This window comes from Varanus komodoensis, unplaced genomic scaffold, assembly GCF_004798865.1.
Source record: "Varanus komodoensis strain SLA01 unplaced genomic scaffold, ASM479886v1 scaffold91, whole genome shotgun sequence".
In the NCBI taxonomy this organism is placed as follows: Eukaryota; Metazoa; Chordata; class Lepidosauria; order Squamata; family Varanidae; genus Varanus; species Varanus komodoensis.
The window spans coordinates 1,916,635-1,937,711 of record NW_025336610.1 but is presented as its reverse complement, the minus strand read 5'-3'; the positions used below and the strand labels follow the sequence as shown (position 1 = coordinate 1,937,711).

Sequence of the window (21,077 nt, the reverse complement as noted above, 5' to 3'; positions counted from 1 at the left end):
TTTTCTGCGTCTAAAAGTAGCCAATGAAACGCATACTTGAGGTCTGATTATCAGAAGGAGCTGCTGGTGCTGCCACCTCAGAGCTCCTGATCGCTGGCCTGGGGAATGAAGGGCCCAGCACCCTCCAAGCAGAGAGGGTCAGAATTAACTTGCTCCCGGAATTAACTTGCCCAAGAATTAATTCTTTGGGCAATGAGGAAGTCTGCTAAGAGGAACTCAAACCTCCCAGATCTTTGTGGTTCCTTCCACAGCTTTAAGACCTATTATGTGTGCCACTAAACCGTACACCAGCATTTGCATACTGGGATCAACAAGGTTTCTTGAAAATGCATTTATGGGGCAGGACTCCATCAGCAGCCGAGCAAGATGTGAAGCCGGTCTACATTTCTTAAGTGACTTGAACGCATTCAACGGTTTTTCCAGCAATCTGGAATAAACTATGCAAACATGGGTGAATTACAGAATTGTCTCGGGCAGGTAGTCCAAAACACCAAAAACAGAACAACAGAACCTGGAAATCTGGTTCTTTGCTCATGTGCAGCAAGGAAGTGTGGGTGGCCCCACCAAGAAGAACAGACCTGGAGGAGGAGGAGGATTGGGGCCTGTGCCTGGAGAACAGAGCCCAAGCAGTGCTCCTGCTCAGTAAAGAGGAACTCCACCCAGAGCTCCTCTAACCTGCATCGCTGCATCCAAGCACAGGCTTCCCACGCTGCGAGGACCCAAAACCAGGGACACCCGCAAACCACACGGAGGTTTTCCAGTCGCCGAGCCTCTCGTGAAAGGGGCCACGCAAGCAGCGCAGTCCAAATGAAGGACCAAGCCCACTGGATTTAATGTCCTGCTGTGTTGTATCCAGGACTTATTTAAGCAGTTTCCATAGCGGATATCCTTGGATCTTGAAGATGAATGATATGGAACAAAATGAAGACGACACAGAAGCGATATGGAAATTAAGACGGAGCAGTGCCGTGGCTGACCACACATTGGAGAAAGCCTCGGTCAACAAGGGCACGTTCCAGAGGCACTTGAAGCTTAGCAGTTCTGCCTCTTGACCAACAGGCCGGACTGCAGTCCAGAGGACTGGGCCATAATCGAGAGGCTGACTTGGTGTGCAAAAGGGAAAGTGCTTGGCTAGGCAACCTGGACTGAGCTGCGTAGGGAAATAAAACGTGGCTCGCGAGCTACCAGGCAGCCGGAGTGTATGCGGCTGGGGGGCCGCTGAGCATCCTGGCTCCTGCATTCTGCGCCCGATGTGGCTTCCCAACCAGGTGCAAGGGCAGCTCCAGGTAGAGCGCATCGCAGTGCTCTGGCTTTGCGCTCAGCTGCAGAGCCAGCAGGAAGCCTCCAGCTGCAGCTGCGGGAGGCACTTCTGGAGGCCCCGACTGCAAAGTCTGCAGAGGCACATCCCACTTTTGGGTCTGAAGAGAACAGAGCTCTAGGACTCCTGACAACATGCTGCTGCCCCACTTCATGAAGACGCTGGCGTTACATCCTAGGGGCTGCACCACTGCTCTTCAAAGTGTCTGCAACTTCTTCGTCATCCTTCGCACCTCCCTTTCCTGTTTTCCTGGCACGCAGAATAGAGGAGGAACAGTATGTTTCTTCTCAAGCGTAAGCCTAAAAACAGCTTCAGGCAAGAAATGGGCAGCAACAGCAGGGCTGTTTCAGGAATAATGAAGCTCGAAAAATGCACACAAATCAGGCAGTTCAAGAAGCCCGGTCAGTACAGGTGACGTTACCTCTCCCACCCCCAGGAGACTGGCACGGCTGCGTTTTCAGAGAAGCCTGCACACCCCCTGCTCTGACCCCCCGCCCCCCCCGACCCATGTGTGCATCCCTCACTCTCTTCCAGCTGTAAAGCGGAGGGCGCGTGTAACCGAGTCCTCCTGACAGCTCCCTGCAAGTTGCAATCTGCTGGGGCCCTGCCGAGCGCAGCGGCGAAGCCAAGAACGATCAGAAATCAGATCCTCTTTCAACACTCCTCTGAGTCGGCGGAGAGGCCGGAAACTGCGTGGGCAGCGGGGCCTGCATCCCTCAGCTGCCAGCACCTCGACAGGCTGAAGGGCTGCGGCCCACGTGACGCAGCCCAGAGCGAGCGGCGCAGCATGACTTCGCCCCGCTGGCCCGTTTGCTTGCTATCAACAATGGAAATGTCGGGCGGAGCACCTGCCAAGATTCCCTCTCCATCCATTTTCAGTTGGCGGCAGCTTTTGCTCGCTCCGTTGCCACAACCTACGTTTTGGATGCGAACCCAGTCCGGCCTATTAGGTCAGTATTGGGAAGGGAGCCTTGGCAAGGCATGGGGGCCAAGTGACCTTTTGCAGGTTAAGCAGGGCTCAAGTTAAACATTGTTTGGCTCCCAACAACACAAAATGGATCTGGGACATCATACAAGAATGCACCGAGCAGCAGCTGGAAGCACACTAGCCTCCTAGCTGCAAGTATCAACGTTTACAGATTGCGTTAAGGCTTAGACCAAATTTCTCATTTGTTACTTGATTGTGAGATGAGATGCAGCCTTGATAATTTATTGGCGAGTCTGAAGGGCTTAGGAGAGGGGCCAGAGAACGAAAGCAGAGTTCACAACAGGGTTGCGCAATCTGAGCTGAGGAGAAGCACAAAGGGTACAGTGCTATGCCTGTGTGGAGAGAGAAAAAAGCCCTCCAGCCCCCAGGATTCTCCACCAGCAATAACTGCATGGGGATGCTGGGAACTGTAGCACGTTTTTCTGACTAAACATGCCTAGGGTTGTACCTCAAGTGAACAACTCAGGTTCACACCTCTATTCTCCCCCTCCTCTCTTTACTGCCCACAGCCAAAGCTCCCTGGGTGGTTTACAGCAATTAATATTACAGCAAAACCCTCTGTTATTTCCCAGTGCCTTGTCCAGCTACTGAGCAGGTGTCTTACCAGGGAAAGAAAGAGGCCCTGGCTTGGCCCTGGCTGGTTTGCTATAAAGAACAACATGATGGCCACAAAGGATGCATCTGCAGCCGGAAGGTCCCCCTAAAGCCTCTCTCCTTGATATACACGATGCGGCCCTCAAAGCTGAGCATTGGCTTGCCTGTCGCATTCCCAGCTTTCCCGAGATGGGCCACCATAGCATCTGGCTCTGTTTCCCCCTGTGCTGAACCGGCGGCATTAATTCTACTGTAACAGCACTCGCTACAGTCATCTCTCGACTGGCTTGCAGGGGGCTTGCTTCTCCCTCCCTCCATTTCCCACTTATATCTTGGTAATTTCCTCTGAACAGCAGCACTGAGGCAACCCGAATATTCTGGGATCTGAGCATGGGGATGTTATTACAGTGGCAGAAACGGAGCCCCACACCAGCACAGGAGCCACTGCTTGGCTGCTGACCTCTCCTGGCTGGACGCTGCTATTTCCATGGGATGTCCCAAAAGCCTCCAGGAGACTCAGAGCACGCTCTTGCTCTGAACTCCAAAAGGAAGCTGAGCGCTTTGAGCTGTCAAGGCAAGACTACTGTAGCTTCCAGAGCACACATACAGAGAAAACTGCAAAGAATCAGCAGAACAGAACTTGAAGCTTGAAGAAAACCTGCTCTTCTTCTTTGAATTATGTATAAAGGTTCTGGCCAGCTAGAACACAGAGGTATATTTGTAAGAAAGCTGCTGATACCTGCAGAAGTTTCCAGTGCTTTTTGGCGAGTGGGGAGGATATGATAGACAAGGAGCTTCTTCCTCATTTGCCTTTTAAAAATTCACCTTGTTAAAATACATAAATGGCTTGAGGAAATGCTACAGAAACCTTTAACATTTAAACCTGAAGTTTTCTTATTAGGCATTATCCCTGATGACTTTGATAAACAAGTGATATATCTGATTTTACATGTAATTACTGCAGCGAGGATTGCATTTTCCCAACGCTGGAGGAATGAAGAGCCACCTATTGAAGAGTTGATCTTAAAAAAGATTTTGGGCTGTGCGGAAACCTCATCTCTGAAGGAGGAGGAGAATACATATTTCTATCAAACTTGGAGCTCTTTTTATTATTGGTTAGAGAAACGGGACTATGCGTAGAACTGAATATGGCTACTGACTGTTAAAAAGAGTAAGATGTCAACACAGTATGTGCAATGTCTTAAATAACTGATGTTTTTAATGTTAGATTGTAGAGAAAATAAAAATTATTTTTAAAAATCCGTCCTGCCTTTTTGCTTTGAACATCACCGCCTTCCATCTTCTGCTGCCTCTCCCTTAGTCTCATCGTAGCGCATCTTTGGCACAAGTGAATTACGAGCATTTACAGAAGTTGTGCCTTGTTCTCTTTGACGCAACACTAATTGCTGTGAGCAGGCCAGAGAGCTTTGGCCATGCAGTGGTGTGGAAATAAAATAGATAATATTGAAACGCAAACGGCAAACAAGTGACTTGCTCTCGGGCAAGTGGGCAGGGCGGCTGCAGAAGCACGACGTGTACACAGGGCTGCCTGCAGGTCTTGACATCATTATTGCATGTTCTTGTCCGTTTTGTGGATTGACGCAAACCACCCAGAGAACTTTGGCTGTGGGATGGGACAGAAATGATAGAAGCAGCGGCAACCCGTGTGGGGTGGGGTGGGGGTCAAACACCAAGCCCAAATATGCCAGGGTCAGATACACTTTTTGAATAAAGGCAAACGCTCTTCACCACACATTTTCGCGTTTCACTAGGGAAAAGCTGACCTCGTATGTACAGAGTGAAAATAAGGAAGCGAAGCAAGGCGGCACTCCAGTGGGACTCTGCACCCATCTGAGGCAGACGCTCGGTGCAGCAGCCATCATTTATCGCCAAAGAGCCCCAACTCGACCCAGCACTGGCGTCAAAGGAAGCAAAATGCTGCCGATCACACCAACGTTTACCTTCATCATCGCTGCTGTCAGACTCAGGCTGTTTGATACGGCGCCTCTTCTTCTTCAGGTTTTCAGCCTCCTCCTCTTCATCATCCGATACCTCCATCTTCTTTGCTCTGCAAAAAAGTAAAATAAAATAAAATAATGTCACTATGCATGTGCTTTGAGAGTGTGAGAGAAAAGAGGCGGCTTTGCCAAAGCCAAGGGTGTCCTGACTAGTAATCTGAACTCAAGAAAAATACAGAATCTACCTGCTTCGAGTAAAGACTGTCGCTTGAACTGAATTCTCATTCTCCCCCATGAACACAAACTTGGAATTGCCAAATAGAAGCAACCGAAATGGGTGCCCCGAGAGCCACGGTGGTGGTTTTTTAATGCCACAATGCAATGAAATGGGATCTCTTAGAGAGTGGCGTTTCTGCAGCCACATGAAAGAACTGGCAGGACGTGCTTCCTGCTGCCGGTCGGCAAAAGCGGGGCGCTCACAAGTGCTGGTGAAAAGACTGCAGGCCTGAAATTAAGGCCCACGGGCTGTGGACACGTGCATCTTAGCACAGAGGGTTTGGAGGAGAAGGCACAAAAGGAGAGTCCACCGAGGAAACTCTGAGCCTTCTTTGCAACTGGGAAGCGGGCGGAGGAAGTGAGGAGACCACCCGCCAACCCCTTCTGATTTTCATTTATTTCAAAAATCTTAACAGCTTATCCAAATTTCTAAAGGAGGTATAACCTGCTTTGATCCTTGAAACAAAACAGACTATGAAAGTTGGAAGGCATTTCAGGTGCAAGATTCCATGTTATGGAAGTGACTGCAGAGTTCTGAAGGCAACCAGCCCCGCACCCAGAGCTCATCCTGCTTCAGAGTGGGGGGAAAAGCTTGTCCTCAAGATACAGTTCTGCAAAAACTCACGTCTCTCTAACAGGCACTCCGTACTCTTTCAGCTGAGTCACCCTCCCTATGAGGTAGTGTCTCAGATTTCTGGAGCAGCTTTTAAACCATTTTAAGATGACCGTGCTTTTACTAGTGGAAAAAAATTAAATGGCTTCTTTCAGCATTGATGGGGAGCTGCCGGCTCGCCCGCCGCAGAGGCAGAAGCGCTCTCAGCCCCGCCTGCCAAGAGGCATCCTCCTCCATGCCCCTGAGGCGAAGAACAAGGGAGCCAGTGAGCATCACCTGGAACGGGGTGTCCAGCGAGGGGGGCACAGGCACAGCAGGAAACTGCCCACGCCAGCATTACTTGTCTCACCTGTCACCAGGCGGCAGACAAATGCTGCCGCCTGTCAGGTGAGCCCGGAACTGGGAGTACATGCAGAACGGCAGCTCTAGGGTATTCTTGCAACACCAGCCAAAATGCCACGACATTCTAGGAAGCGGCTCGTCTTGCCATTTGAGGAAAACTTTCTATAGGTACCACGTGACAGAAAACAATGCAGCGCATGCTCTGGCATGAGGTAAGTGTGTGTGTCTAGGCAGTTTGCTTTTTGCCTCTCCCTGCCCCACGACTCCTGCCCCAGAACTTGGGATGCGCAGAAATGCGGCACCGTGTCTGGAAAGGTACTGAAGCCTGCAGGATTCATTCCAGGCACAGAGCTTGGGTTGTTTTATACAACGCTTCTGAACAAGTACCAAGTTAAATTATTACACTCAGAACCAGGACAGGGGTAACTTTTACCGAAATTATCGTGCTGCCTCATTATTTGGTGGAAGAGGATGTTCTACCTGAGCTGCATTTTACGGCTCATCTCCTCCTTTGTGCGTGCAGTTTTGGCAAATGAGATGCACCCCCCCCCCACTCATTGTTTGCCATGGTTCAGGGCTAATAGCCACATGAACGAACGAGCCAGGCTGGCCCATCCCCACCCCAAAGTCTTAGACCACCAATCAAGAACGTGTCACCTTTTTTTGTCCTGCTGCTGCCCTTTTGCAGGTTCGGCTTTCTTGCTGGGTTTTGCGAGTCCCAGGGCGCCGGGAGGTGATTTGGAGTCCAGGGAAGACACTGGGGGCTTGGCAACTCCCTTCCCTTCCTTCTGCTCTTCGGGTTCAGGACTGACTTTGCCTGCACATGCCGCAAGGGAAAGTGGAAGGGTCACAACGGCTGCATGGGTCAGCGTGGCCTTCACGGGGCTCTGAGGTGGGCACGCGTTCTCTCGGGGCAGACTCGGGAGGCGGCTGCTCCACCAGGCTGAGCCTCACGTCTGCTCAGGGTGCTTTGCTGTCCCAGACAGACGGGGACGAAGGCCCAGCAATTCTCTTCGCCAGCAGCAGGTGCCCCCCGCCCCCAAGAGGCTCCCTCTGGTGCCCGAATCCTCCATGAATGGCACAGAGCACAAGGGGAAAAGAGCTCCCTGCCTTCATGGCAAGTGCTCCCTTGGCTGGGCAAGCAGCTCCACCCCATCTGGGGCCAGACTGCCCCCGGGGTCCACACCAGCAGGATGAATGCCATCCAGGGGCCCCTCCCCCCCACATCATCCACTTTCTCTTCTCTCCGTGCAAAGACACACAGGGCACTTTCAAGGAAGAGAGAGGGCGGAACGCAGGGGATTGCTCTGCTCGCCCTTCGCACTGCTTGCCCTCGCAGCCGGCACGCGGAAGAAGCTCCTTGTTGCCTCTGATCAGGGAGCAGAGATAATGAGGGGATACCTCTGCTTAGACCCTGGGGGGGGGTTGGGAGGGGCCCATGCAGGAAGCCCAAACTCCGTGGACTGGAGGCTGCCCCCCGTTATAGGCAGATAAAGGGCGAGTAACGTCCCACCCAAAGTGCGAGGGAACGAGAGACCTGCATGCACTGCATGGCTTTTCACTCAGCTGGAGCGGCTACCGCTCCGTTCCCAACTTTTTCTCTTCTACCTAAAGCGGTCTCTTGCACACTGCCCTGAGGGGCCTGCGGTAAAATGAGAGTTCACAGATATCTAAATAAAAAGGCCACTCCGCTCTGACCATGCAAAGAGAGCTTCAGTCCTTACTCAGTGCAGCTTTCCCAAAGAAGTTGTTCAGAACGATCCCCTTAGCGGGTGCCTTGCTGCTTGTGGCGGAGGCCTGCAAGTTATTAAAGGAAACCGTTAGCAAAGAGACCCCACGGAAAGCCAAGCGTGGAGGACCGCCGGATCCCCCGTGTGCAACTTTCCCGATACCCATTTCTTTTGGGGAGACTCCCACAGGAGTCCTTGACAGAATGGACCTTTTGCTCACCCGCAAGGAACTCTCGACCAACACAGAAGCTACAAGCAACCTCTGAATATTTGGGGACTGCTAGGACAGAACGCCCCTTGTAAGGACTGATCCAGAGTATTTATCCTCTCCTGCCCGCACCACCGCCTCACACAGAAAGAAGCGACAGCCTGCAACCGGTACAAGTGGCCCCTCGTCCGCGGCAAGGGGGCCACCAGACAGTCTCCTGAGCAGGAAGCCTCTGCTGTCCCAGGGCAACCGCCAAGAACTGCAGTGGAGCAAGGCAGGCCACGAAACCAGGGCCAGGCAGGCAGATGCGGCCTCCACTGCGCTCTCGCCCAAGTCCTCCTGCTCCAACCAGCAAAGGACACGCGCCACGTGCTGGCAAACGCGAGGCCTCCCACGCCCAGGCTGGAGGGCCTTGCCTCCCAGACCACCAGTGGTCTGAACTTCAGGTGAGGGGCCAGGTGCTACAGTCCTCCCCTCCGGCTGGCGGTGCTGGCGGATGCCTCCACAGCATCACTTGATCTCTCTCTTTTTGCAGGCTGCTCCGGCAGCCCGTGTGCCTCGTCTCACAGAGGAAGCGGCAGGCTCTCTCTGGCCTCACCCTGCGCCCGCCTCAGCCCCAGGCGAAGGGCTCTGAGCACAATGACCGGTGCTGGAACTTACACTTGGGGTCTCCTTCGCCTCCAGTTGGGCTTCCTTGTGCGAGTCCTGGGACCTGGCGGCGGATTTCGCAAACATCCCCATAATGCCCTTGGCCTGCTGGGAGGGCTGCTTTGAGGAGGTGCTTGGGGCGTGGCCGTTGAGCTCAGGAGCAGCGGCTGCGCTTGTGCCCCGTGGTGGCCGGGGGTCCAGCTGCCCGGCGGCTTCAAGCGGAGGGGCTTCCGCCGCCGTCCTTGCAACCGCAGCAGCGCAGTGGATTGCGCTAAACCTGCAAGCAGAACGAGCACTTCAGCTGAGCATCCATGCCGCGTCACCTGCATCCGTTTCTCCCAGCAGCACTCCCAGTGCTTGGTCCTCTGCAACAGCCTGGGATAAGGAAGCGTGCCAGTGAAGCGAATCCCATTTTCTCCTAGAGCTGCCACTGGAGGGACGGAGCCGGCTTTGCTCAAAGTACACATCATGTGCTGGAAAGCTCGGGCTCTGAAGGTGGACTAAAGGAAGAGTCCTGAGATGCCGAGGTGAACGAGCAAGCATAGCCAGGCGGCTGGTGAGAACAAGACCCCGCTGTCTGGGGGGAGACACTGTGGAATGGGGGAACTGGAGGGGGAGGGGTGTGAGTTCATCAACTGAGCTCCTCATTGTTGAGCCTAACAAGTGGACCAATTCCGTGATGTCCTGTGTTCCCAGGATCCGGTCCACAAGTCGCATGAACCTCCCTGAGGGTGGAACCAGTCCCTTGTGGGAGGGAGGGAGGGAGCAGGGGCTCCCATCTGCAGTCAACCCAACATGGGCAAGAACCAACCCCGCCAGAAAGATCGCTACGTTGACAGATGCTCCTTGTCAAGAATTTGACTACTACTCTCCGTATTGCAAAGCCAGGCTAGCTCAATAACACATCACGAGCCGGTGTGGTGTTCAAGAGATGGATGGGGAGAGCTGGGTTCTATTTCCCACTCAGCCTTGAAACTCGCTCGGTGACTTTTGGCTGCCCACTCTCTCTCAGCCCAACCTTCTTATGGAGTCTTTGTGAGGATAAAGTAGAGCGATGTAAGCTGCCTTGGACTCCTCGCACAGTAAGTGCTATGTAATAATATTTTTCAATTCACCTTTATCTGCTGCAAAGGGAAAAGGCGAGAGACATGTCTAAGCCAGAAAGCCTTCCTCTGCATGGGTTGGAACAGTGTGCTTGGTACTATGATACCAGCAAGCCAAGTCATGCAGCCACCAGAGGTCGACATCTTGTGCCAAGCCTCCCCAGAATGAACCAGTCCAAGAAAGGTTTGTTCCATTTTTATAAGAACTAATTTCTGAGAAAAAGCTCTTGAACTGGTTCCAATAGCCTCTCACCCCAAGACTACACTATAGACAGGAAGTGAGAAGTTAGAGAGAGTTGATCCTAAGATGGGTGTCACTTTATTTACTTATCTTTATTTATTAGGGTTATTTCCTGCCTTTTTTCTTTTTCAAGGATTTTTTTTCCCAGCAAGATACAGTGGTTATTATAGGTGTAACTTAGCATCCTGCAAGAGCAGGAGGTTGGACCTGATGGCCTTCACGGCCCCTTCCAAGCCTACTATTCTATGATCCTATGAATCAAAGCAGCTGACACTGCCACCTGTCCAGAATCCTTTTCCACAACAACATCGCTCTGCACCATGGCACTTTATGAATATATCATACTGGTCCTCCATCACCTGCACTGGCTGCCTGTTCCAGTTCAGGCTGAATTCAAGGTTGTGAGTATGTCACACAAAGCCCTAAACGGCTTGGGGCCACATTACCTTAAGGAGTGCCTTACTCCGTACATTCCTGCCTGTCGCCAAAGATCATCAACTGAGGCCCTCCTGAAAGTTTATTTTATTTATTTGATTTATATCCTTTCTTTTTCCTACAACGGGCTCAAGGCAGCTTACATCATTCTCCTCCGGAGCTCATTCGGCGACTTTCAGCCAGTCTCAGCCTCTTAGCTCATCCTCCCTTACGGGGTTGTTGAGAGGAAAAAACTGAGCTAAATAAGCCGCCTTGGATGCCCCACAAGGATGCCCCACACTGGCTCTCCAGTTGCCCTCCTTAAGGGAGTTAAGGGGCTGCAAGAAGGGCCTTTTCTGGGGTGGCACCCCAACTGGGAAAGCCCCAGCATGGAGATTTGCCAGGTGCCTGCTTCACGGGGTTTTAGGTGCCCGATGAAAACTTCCTCTTTCAATGCTCCCATGTCACTACTTAGACCATCTATACCAATGGCACTAATTTTAATTTATTGTCTTAATTTATGCTTTTGTCTGATTACATATACTGTGCTTTATATATTTTAACTGCATCATTTTATTTATCGTTATTATTGACACCTTTATTGGAATGGCTGCCCAGAGAGCACGGTGAGAACGAGCAGCTTTTACATGAATTAAATAATTAAATGAATAAATGAATCAAACTGCCCTGTGAGACAGGCTGGGCTGAGAGTCTGTGACTGGCCCAAAGTCACCCGGTTGCCTCCATGGCTGAGCGGGGGCTCGAACTCAGCACTGCAGTTTAACAACCCTGCTCCATTAAATGGAGACTGACATAAAGGGGAACAGAACAAATCCAGCTCCTACAGGCTGAGCAGAAGTTTGGTGGCATTTCAATTTGCTGTGTTCCAGTTCTGAATGGAAAACGGACGCTGCAGAGGGGGTGGGGAGAAGACCCTCCCCAGCCTTTTCTTACAAGGGAAGCAAACTCCCACCGCCACAGTCAGGACCCCCCAGAGCCTCGTTTGCGGCGTGTGCCGGAGACCCTTTGCACCCCAAACACACCCTGACGTGGCAGCGAGACGGCGCTGAGATCCAGCAGGGGTACAGGACTCACTTGCTGCAGTTCTGCAGGTTCGCTTTGGTGATATCGTAGTCCGTGTTGTAGAGCGGGCTGCTGTCCTTCAGCATGGCCTTCTGGATGCTGTACACATGGACACTCGCAAGGGTGGACAGCTTCGACTTCATGGCTGGAAGGAAGGCAGGCAGAGGGACTCTGAAGCAGGGTCGCCTCTTGCAGATGGCAGTTCTACCCTTCAGGTTTGCTGGCAACTGCCACGTGCGCGACTAGGCATGCGGTGGCCGACCAAAGGGCCGCCCCTGTGCTGCGGCACTGCTTGCCACAAGGAGGCTGTCTATGTGGGCAACGATGCATGTGGTCACAGCACGGAACTGGGCAAAGTACGTACAGCTGAGTAAGTCAAAGAAAATGCGTGACATGATTAAGGTTTGGTTTAACTGTGAAATAAACCTACTATGGAAAGATTTCAAATATGAAATATAAAATACACATTTCCTATGAAAACATAACCCAGTCGAATAGTTCCAGAATAAAACAACATCAATTAAAGATGGATACGGGTGGAAAAATTCCTACTTGAATAGGGAGCTGCGGGTGCCGGTCAGTGCCCACAATATTGAGCGAGATGCATCCATGGTTCGCTTTATCCTAAAACAGCCTCTGATGCCCCACCACATACTGCTCTGGAGACACCCCAGCCCTCTTGGTACAGGGATATCTGGGAGGCCACCAAGCAGCATGAATCAGCCCTTAGAGAGAGCAAAACACTGGGCTGGGACTATTTTTCAGTTGGATGCCACCGTAGGTCTCCTGGACCCAAGCCTCTGCAATTTGGAAGCCCACCATGAATGGAGGCCAGCTATTTCCCAGGGGTGGAGTAAGAATTAAGTGTTCATGCTGGCTCGTTGTGGCCAAGAAAGGACAGATCTTTATACTGTTACCTGTCTGGAGCTGTCGGGATGGGAAAGCTATTTACCCCCCACCCCCTTAACAGCCCCATGACATCAGGGAAACTGCTGCAAGAGGACACCGACACTTTTCCTTTCCAGTTTTGGCTTGTAACCCAAGACTATTGTCCTTAATCTTTACCATCCTTGGCAGTTCAGCCTTACTCTGTCAACACACAAAATATCGCAGAGCTGCATTATGGCTACAAAAGCATTTGTAGTCAAAATATCCAGCCTGCACGTCTAATCCAATGGGATGGAGAAACACTAGCCCTTTGATAACCATCTGAAAGCTTGCAGTCCAAAGCGCCTGTCAAGCCTCTATCAGATCACATAAAGCAGAGCTCGGTCAAAGCGGACATTCAGGGACATGCCTGCCTCATCCCGCAGCAGAGGCCAGCAGAAGCGGCCTGCAGACGGCGTCTTCCCTTCTGCATCACTCCTGAAATTAACTCCCATTTGCAAGTGATGGGCTGAGGTTGCATAAATGCTAGACAACATTCATAGCAACTCACTTCTGATGAGCCTTCATCGTCAGGGAGAGCCAGGGAACGGGGGCCAGGGATGGGCTCTTGGCGCTGGTGTCGCGCTGGGCCTCAGAGGCACTTGGATTCTTCTGAGGACCAGTGCAAAGTTAGTAGCAGCCGTGCATACCCCCCCCCCTCACAGAGACGGGGAGATCCGCTTTCGAATGGCTAAATTCCCGAGTTTGGGGCTGGGGAGGAGGGTCTCTGCAACCATGCCGTGTTGCAGAAATACTCCATGGGCCTCCAGACAAATCCTGCTCCCAGATGGATCCTGTGCTTGCCACAATTCCCAGGGCAAGGAAGGGTGTTCCCAGGCTTGTAGTGCCGGACTGGCATGTGCCAGACCTGAAACGAGCTATTGTCAGAGAGGGCATCCGAATAACCCACCCGGGCCACGCTACCTCATGCCTGTTCGGCCCTTGGGTTGCACAGCGGAAGCCCGAGTACAAACATGGCGATAACCGGGGAGCCCCTGTGCTACCGCCATCCGACTGGAGCGCCACTCGAGAGAAAGACAGAGTGTGCTGGTCAGGAAGAACCAGGGGGAGGGAACAGGCAGCGTGGCAAATCCCAATGGAAAGGATTTTCCAGCTTGACTGACTGGAAAAAGAAGAGAATGGAAGGGTTTCCTGGGGTGTGAACAGGGACCGAGTATTTAGAAATTAGGATTAAAGCTAGCAGGAGGACGCGGGATGTCAGCCTTCAGGCGTGACACACTCTGCTGTAGCGATGTGCGAAGGATCTGGTCTGGCAGTGGGGATCCACGGGATTTCCTTGGCTCAGCTCCGCAGACTCCAGCGTGCTCTCTCTGCTCCAACTTCATGCCAAGCATCTGCGTGGTCGTCCAGCAGGACGCAAGTCCAAGCTCGTCCAGCTCGCGCACACTTCAGCCGCATGCCCACTCTCCAAGCTTCCACAGTCGCGACTTCTGGGGTTTGCATACTTTGCCCAAGAAAGGGCCCACAAGTGTTTCCAAGTTTCCACGGCCCTGATCTTAGCTCAGCTCGCTTCCTAGCCAAGGCCGAGTGCAGGAGAGAAGTCCAGCAAGCGCAAGAGGGCCGGATTCCGGCCAGGGTTCCATATTCTTCTGGCTGCCATCCTCCCAAGAGCGTCAGGCGGCAGCCGACACCTCCAGGGTGAACCTCCCCAGAGGCAGCCCCGAGCGTCTTTTGCTAACCAGCACGCCGCCTGCATCCCGAGCGGCCAGTCAGCCCCTCCACTGCGCAGCCCTGGCCTTGGCGCTTGGGTGTGCCGTGCGCCAAGGGCCTCGGCTCCTCGGGACATGGCTCTGCTTGGCAGCGCCACCGTGGAGACCCTGCTCAGGAGATGCACAGCCAGCCGGCAACAAGCACGCGGGCCTCGTCAGAAATGAGCATGGGTGGAAACAAGACAAAGGCAGCAGCCACACGGCCCCAGCTCAGAAATCTGCGTGCCACTTGTACTGCAGAAGCCATTTTAGGACAGAGAGGCTTCCTTTGAAGTACTTCTCTTATCAAACCTACCTTCTAGTTTATCTTCTTTCACCACGGCAACCTTGTGGCACTGCAAAGAAACGACAGCTTATTATCCCAGCAAATGAGGTTTACATTGCTTTAACAGCCACATCAGTACTTTGATCCTTAACACATTTCAGACAGTCTTCTGGATTTCTGCAGTTCAGGATTGCATCCACTACCTCAGAGGTCCCCAACCTTTCCAGATACATGGACGAATTTGGGAATTGAAAAACTGCGAGGGCTGCCACCCAATCAGTGGAGGGGCAACACGTTGGTCCCTACCTGTTCAGACCCTGGCCTGTCTCTTATTCTGGAAATATCTTTGTTTTGTGTCTTTGGACACCACAAGGCTCTTTAATTAGGGATTGCCTAATGTAGTTAATTGCTGGCAATGCAATACAGTAAATGCAGCTTATAAGCATGTGTTCTGGCAGTGCAACGTAACTGCTTCTTTGGCAAAGGAGGTTATTACACAGGTAAATTTTGTATTAGAACAATAATTAATATTGATTGATATACATGCTCATTTAAATTATTTAAGTGTTCCTTGAAATGGAAGGGGAAATGGATTCTCTGTGCCCTTTGGACAACTAAAAGAATGATATTACACAGTTACTTCAAATGGACACTTATTTGGCTATTGGTCCACTTCTGTGAAGCCTATGTGTAATCCCTAGAAAGTTTTATAGATTTCATACAAATTCATGTATGTAAATTCAAAACCATGTGGAAATACTTTTAAAGTTATAATTGTTCAGAACCTCTTCACACGTGTCACTGGAGGTACCTGGGGGTGTCATGGCACCCAGCACCTCAAGGGCCCCTGCTCTACCAAGTTTCTGCTTGCACTAATCTACTCCCCCCGCAACACGGGTCTGGGAAGAAAACAGGAGAGTCAGAGAAGCACAATCTGATGCCCAGAATACTTTTTCGTCTTGCGAAAGCTCAATGAACAGACTCTATTTCACTCTTAGGGGCCTCCAAGCCATCATTCTCAAACAAGGCTGCGATCCTTTTTGTGGTGTAGGGAGGACTTTACCTTCCTGAATGGCATGCTAGGCTACCCATCTCACCTCATTTTACACCAATACGCAGCCAGTCTTTAGCACACTCCTTGACAGTAAAGGTTCAAAGAGCTGCAAGAAATCGTCTAAATGCACCCTTTCCCAGCCTCCCAGCAACTTACTCCATGCTCAACAAAGCATAAGGAGCGGCAAAATCCATTCCTACACTAGGCTTCCTTCCATGCACAACAGTGCCCCTCCCGTTACATAAAAAACCTCTTCCTAGTGGGAGACGCTGTCTCGACAGAGATCAAAAGCCTTTCCTGCATAACACTTGCAGTGGGCTTTTTGCAGCACAGCACCACCTTCTGTCGGTTACAACTCATTACTGCAACAGATTTTGCTACTCCTCTTTCAATGGCCATTCTGGGACTCAGTTGCAGTGTTCTGCTGTTATGGAGACAACCCTAATCTATGCATCTGTAATTAACTTTTCACCACTCTAATGGCAGAAAGTGAAGAAGAACCAAAGAGCCTCTTGATGCGGGTGCAGGAGGAGAGCGCAAAAGTTGGCTTGAAACTCAACATCAAGAAAACTAAGATCATGGCATCCAGTCCTCTCACTTCCTGGCAAATAGATGGGGAAGAAATGGAGGGAGCTTTCCTGGGCTCCAAGATCACCGCAGATGGGGACTGCAGCCAAGAAATTAAAAGATGCTTGCTCCTGGGGAGGAAAGCTATGGCAAATCTAGACAGCATACTAAAAAGCAGAGACATCACCCTGCCAACAAAAGTGCGTATAGTCAAGGCGATGGTTTTCCCAGTTGCAATGCGTGGTTGTGCCAACTGGACCATAAGGAAGGCTGAGCGCCGAAGGATTGAGGCCTTTGAATTGTGGTGCTGGAGGAGACGCCTGCGAGTCCCTTGGACCACAAGGCAATCAAACCAGTCAGTCCTAGAGGAGATCAACCCTGACTGCTCTTCAGAAGGCCAGATGCTGAAGATGAAGCTCAAATACTTTGGCCACCTGATGAGAAGGAAGGACTCCCTGGAGAAGAGCCTGATGCTGGGAACAATTGACGACAGAAGGAGGAGGGGACGGCAGAGGATGAGGTGGCTGGATGGGGTCACTGGGGCAGTCGGCATGGGCTCAGGTGGTCTCCGGGGGATGGTGGGGGACAGGAAGGCCTGGAGAAAAGGCCTGGACTAACAACAACAACAACAACTTTACTTTTCATTGCTGGACTCACCTCTTGTTTGGTCTTACGAACCATGCTCAGCTGCCAAGCCGGCTCTCAAGTGACAGCTGTTCAGCAGCAATGCTCAGTAGAGTTGAGTGAGTGGGCCTTTCATTCTATTCACCTGAGTAGCCATTGCTTTGCTTTCCCACCTCAACGACTTTGTTTGCACATTATAAATAGTAACCCCCATATTTATGGGAGAAGCAGCTGAACACTTACGGTGTGTCCATTCTGAATGAGGTTTCCTGCGACTAAATAGGTGACATGCAGCTGGGCTCCTGAATTCTCCTTCCGCTTTCTTTCCACATAGTCATACAACATCCTGCATGAAGAGACAGCAAAAATAGACATTAAGAAGCACACAGATCTTGAAGTCTTCATTCGCAGTCCACTTATGAGCTGCTTGGAGTGCAAGAGATTCAGACTTAGCTATTCCTCGTAGAAAACCGAGACAAAAACAGCTGAGAAGGTGCAAAACTGAATTTTGCCTTGGGCCTCATCCCCTGTAACAGCAAATGAGGGAACAAACCTGTCCCTGAACTAGTAACAGCAGAAGCTCAGGTGACTGAATACCTTTTCACATTCCCTTCACAACACAGCAAGCCAGATTTCAGAAAGAAGGGGGCTGGATCAGCTCTCTTCCTAAAATCCACCTTCTTTTTTCAGGCTTTGTTTTCAGGGATGAGTGTCTTTCCCATTACAGTGGCACCTTGGCTCACGAACTTAATCCATTCCAGGACTCTGGTCGTGAGCCAAGTTAAATTTCCCCATAAGGTTCAATGTAAATAAGGTTAATCCATTCTGTAACCATTTTTTTAAATCAGAAAAACGTGAAGCAAAGTGACAAAGAACAACAAAGATCGTGGCCATCTCCCCCTCCCCACCCCGAGCACAAGTACGGCCATCTCCCCGCCCCCCCAGCACGAGAGATCGTGCCCGTCATCCCTGCACACTGTGGGGGGGGGGAGACGGGTGCAATCGCGGGCGCACTGGAAAGACGGAAGCAAACGGGGCGTGCTGGGGGTGTGGAGACGGGTGTGATTGTGCTGGTTGGGGGGGGAGATGGCCAAGATTGCACCCATCTTTCCTGCAGGAGCACGCCCTTGATCACACACGATGGGTCTTCCCTGCACGAACACAACTGCGATCGTGGCCATCTCCCCACTCAGGGTGAGGGGTGGGAAGATGGCTGCGATCTTGGTCGCCACCCAATGCAGAATTCGCAACCCACATCAAAATTTTCATGAAATGTTTGTTCGCGACCCAATTTGGTCGTGAACCAAGGTGTTTGTAAGCTGAGGTACCACTGTACTGCAACAGCCTCAGTGATACAATCCACAAACTGGTACACCTCCTCAACTATTTGTGACAGATATGAAAATGTATACCAAATCCTGATCTCACAAAAATAATGCATATATGAATACACCTGTGTGATGTGATACAAAAAGCAGGCACATCTGCCAACAATTTCTTCTTGTACTATGTTACCCCACACCCTGCACGTTGTTTTTTGAGAGAGACTTCATAAATTCACCATTTTTATAAGCTGGTAGCAAATTACACCTTAGATAAGTGAAAATATCATTTTGACATGCCAGGTATTAGGCATATCAGCCTATTATTCTGCACCCTGAAATGAACCACTTGGTTTTCTTATACGATGCAATTTTATACACCCTGGCAGTTCATCCAATATTCCCAATGCACCACCATGTTGCAGGAACTGTGCATGTACATTTAACTCTAAAAGTGTTAGCATTTCTTTACATTTAGTGCTGTAAACCTGCATAGGCTAAATGGAGCATTGCTTATCAGACATGAAGCCCACTATGCCTGGCCAGCTGCCAAAGCAGCAAAGTGATCCTAAAGCAAGTGCCAAGTTCCAGGGTTACCTCACCCCACTGCTTCTTAATGGGTTTTGCAGGCTCCACCATCCAGCTCTTAGATACTTGAAAACTACATATAGTAACAAAGAGAACCATACTTGTGTATTCAGTATCTGCTTTTTGAAAAATACAAACTGCATGCAAATATATTTGGGAATCACCAATCTTGTAAGTCGTCTCTTTTCTATGAAGACTGAATTTTTAAGAGGCTAATCTACAGTCTGAGAAGGAAGGACTCACTGGAGAAGACCCTGATGCTGGGAACAATTGGAAGGCAAAAGGAGAAGGGGACAGCAGAGAATGAGGTGGCTGGATGGGGTCACTGGGGCAGTGGGTGTGGGCTTGGGTGGACTCCGGGGATGGTGGAGGACAGGGGGGCCTGGAGGAATGTTATCCATGGGGTCACGATGGGTCGGATGCAACTAACAACAACAACAAAAATCTACAGTCTCTCTTTGTGACCTAATGTAAAGATACCATTTCAGACACAAGCATATCCTTCTCTTTCCTGGTTCAGTTTGTTTCTAGTAAGAAATCCAAAGATTAAGAAGAGTACTCTATTTATTAATGTGGGATAAAAGGGAGACTACACCTACTTGTTAATCACTTTTTAAAAATCCCACTGACAATTATTAGGTCCAAGGAAAAGGAACAAAGTTCGAGTTGAGTGGATTCACCCTTTTTTTTTGGTGGCATGACATAAAACTTGGTTGAATTTCATCTGCTAGAGATTACATAATGCAAGCTGCATCAATACTTAATACTTACTGCTTAGCTTGGTTGACATGGACACCTAAGGTATAACTCAGCCATTTGTATGTTACCTGAAAGAGAAAACATCCGAGTCTTAACTCACGGAATAGTGCCTGCACAAAAGTGGAAACCATCACTAGTGCAAAGCTCGACACAAAGCCAAGACAATTATAGCATCACTACCCTTCTGCTACAGGGTCTGTTCAAATACAGCTATAACCCCATCGCCACAGTTCTCTGAGAAACTGCCAGCTTGGTTTCCTCTCTCTATGTATCCACTTCATCAGCATCCCCTGCACTGTGCCTTTAACACAGTCATAGGCATCAGGCCGACCACATGTGTGCATAAATCTCCAAATGTTTTGAACTTTCATCTCCCATAATTCCTGACCATTGGCCATTTTAAGAAGAGTTTCTTAGAGACAAAATCTAAGCTATTAGAAGATCTAACATCGCCAATAATGGTCCAACAATGGAACATGGACTAAGATTGGCCAGACCCCATGCCAAACTCCCATTTCTTCAAGGAATGCTGGACCTCTAGATGGAGATCCAAAGGCCTAGGAAGCCCTAACCACACAAATGGGGGAAGAGAAGAGAACTTGAAAATTTTTAAAAATACTCTATTTCTTCATGTGTATACAAAGGAATATTTAAGAGATAATTTAGGCACTAAGTGCTAAGAAAGAGTCATTCCTTCTTAAAAGATTCTTGATTTGTCCGTTTAATCCACGTGGTGAACTTCGGCAATTCTAGAGGCAGGAAGAAAAGGTAGTCCAAGTCTAAGAAGCCTCCAGTCAGCGCACCCCACGTGCAGCGCACACGTTGTTCACCTCCACCTCTTCTAGCTCCCATCCTCCACAGCTCTCGCATCCCACAACTGACCGGCAACCTTGTGATGCCCGCTTCTTCCTGACTCGTCCCCCGGCCGGCAGACAACAGGCTTCTGCGCGCACCAGTGTCAAAGCCTTCCAGACATTTTGCGTTTCAACACTTTTCAGCCCCAGCTAGTCTGGGTCACCGTCAGGGATGATGGGAGCTGTAGCCCGAAACATCTGCGGGACACCTGGCCGAGAAAGGCTGCTGCGTGTGCATTAGGTGTTTTCTTTTTCTGCACCAGGGAAGGGAGGCATTTTTACAACTCGAAAAAAGAGATGCTGAAGATGCTTCTGACTGAGGGGCGCGAGATAAGGAAGCGAGCAGGTGCACAGGCAGAGGCTCTGCCACCTCGGCCTTCCTCACGGCCTTCCCCCCCGTTAAGGACAGATGCTCTGGACGGCCTGGGGTCACGTGCCACGCCGCCCCTTCTGCCCCCCGCCCCGCTTCGGCCCCTCCTGCTGCCCCCTCCCCGCACACGACCCCTCCCCGCGAGGACGCCCCTCGGCCCCCCCCGCCCCACTCACGACTCTGTTCTGGTCCGTGACGAGCTCGTCGATGTTCTCCAGGTACAGCTCGTCCTCCATGGCGGGGCGCGCCGGCTCCGCCCGCGCCTCAGCGCGGAGAGAGACCGCCAGCCGCCCCCGGGGCGACGCGAGGCCCCTCGCGCCTTCACGCCCGCCGCGCGCGCGCGCTACGGCAGCCGCGCGGGGAGACTCGGGAGGCCTTCCCCATGGCAATCGCGGGCTTCCCGCGCTACGGCGGCCGCGCGGGGGCCGTTCCAGGGAGGAGGGCGAGAGGACGGCCGCTCCCAAGCCCCGCCCACGCCCGCGCGCGCGAGACGCCACGCCC

At 51.2% G+C, this 21,077-nt stretch overlaps 1 protein-coding gene across 1 annotated transcript in view; it reads right to left on the bottom strand.

Moving 5' to 3' along the window:
* Positions 1 to 20,876, bottom strand: part of POLD3 (DNA polymerase delta 3, accessory subunit) — a 30,474-nt gene extending 9,598 nt beyond the window's left edge. Inside the window, exons 1-9 of the mRNA XM_044418549.1 lie at positions 20,753 to 20,876; positions 19,365 to 19,420; positions 16,927 to 17,029; positions 14,469 to 14,508; positions 11,529 to 11,661; positions 8,688 to 8,952; positions 7,814 to 7,886; positions 6,747 to 6,906; positions 4,862 to 4,968 (exon numbers count right to left, since the gene is read on the bottom strand). Of these exons, the coding sequence (XP_044274484.1) occupies positions 4,862 to 4,968; positions 6,747 to 6,906; positions 7,814 to 7,886; positions 8,688 to 8,952; positions 11,529 to 11,661; positions 14,469 to 14,508; positions 16,927 to 17,029; positions 19,365 to 19,420; positions 20,753 to 20,812 (997 nt within the window). The 5' untranslated portion in view covers positions 20,813 to 20,876. The remainder of the gene's footprint in view (positions 1 to 4,861; positions 4,969 to 6,746; positions 6,907 to 7,813; positions 7,887 to 8,687; positions 8,953 to 11,528; positions 11,662 to 14,468; positions 14,509 to 16,926; positions 17,030 to 19,364; positions 19,421 to 20,752) is intronic.
* Positions 20,877 to 21,077: the final 201 nt, after the last annotated feature.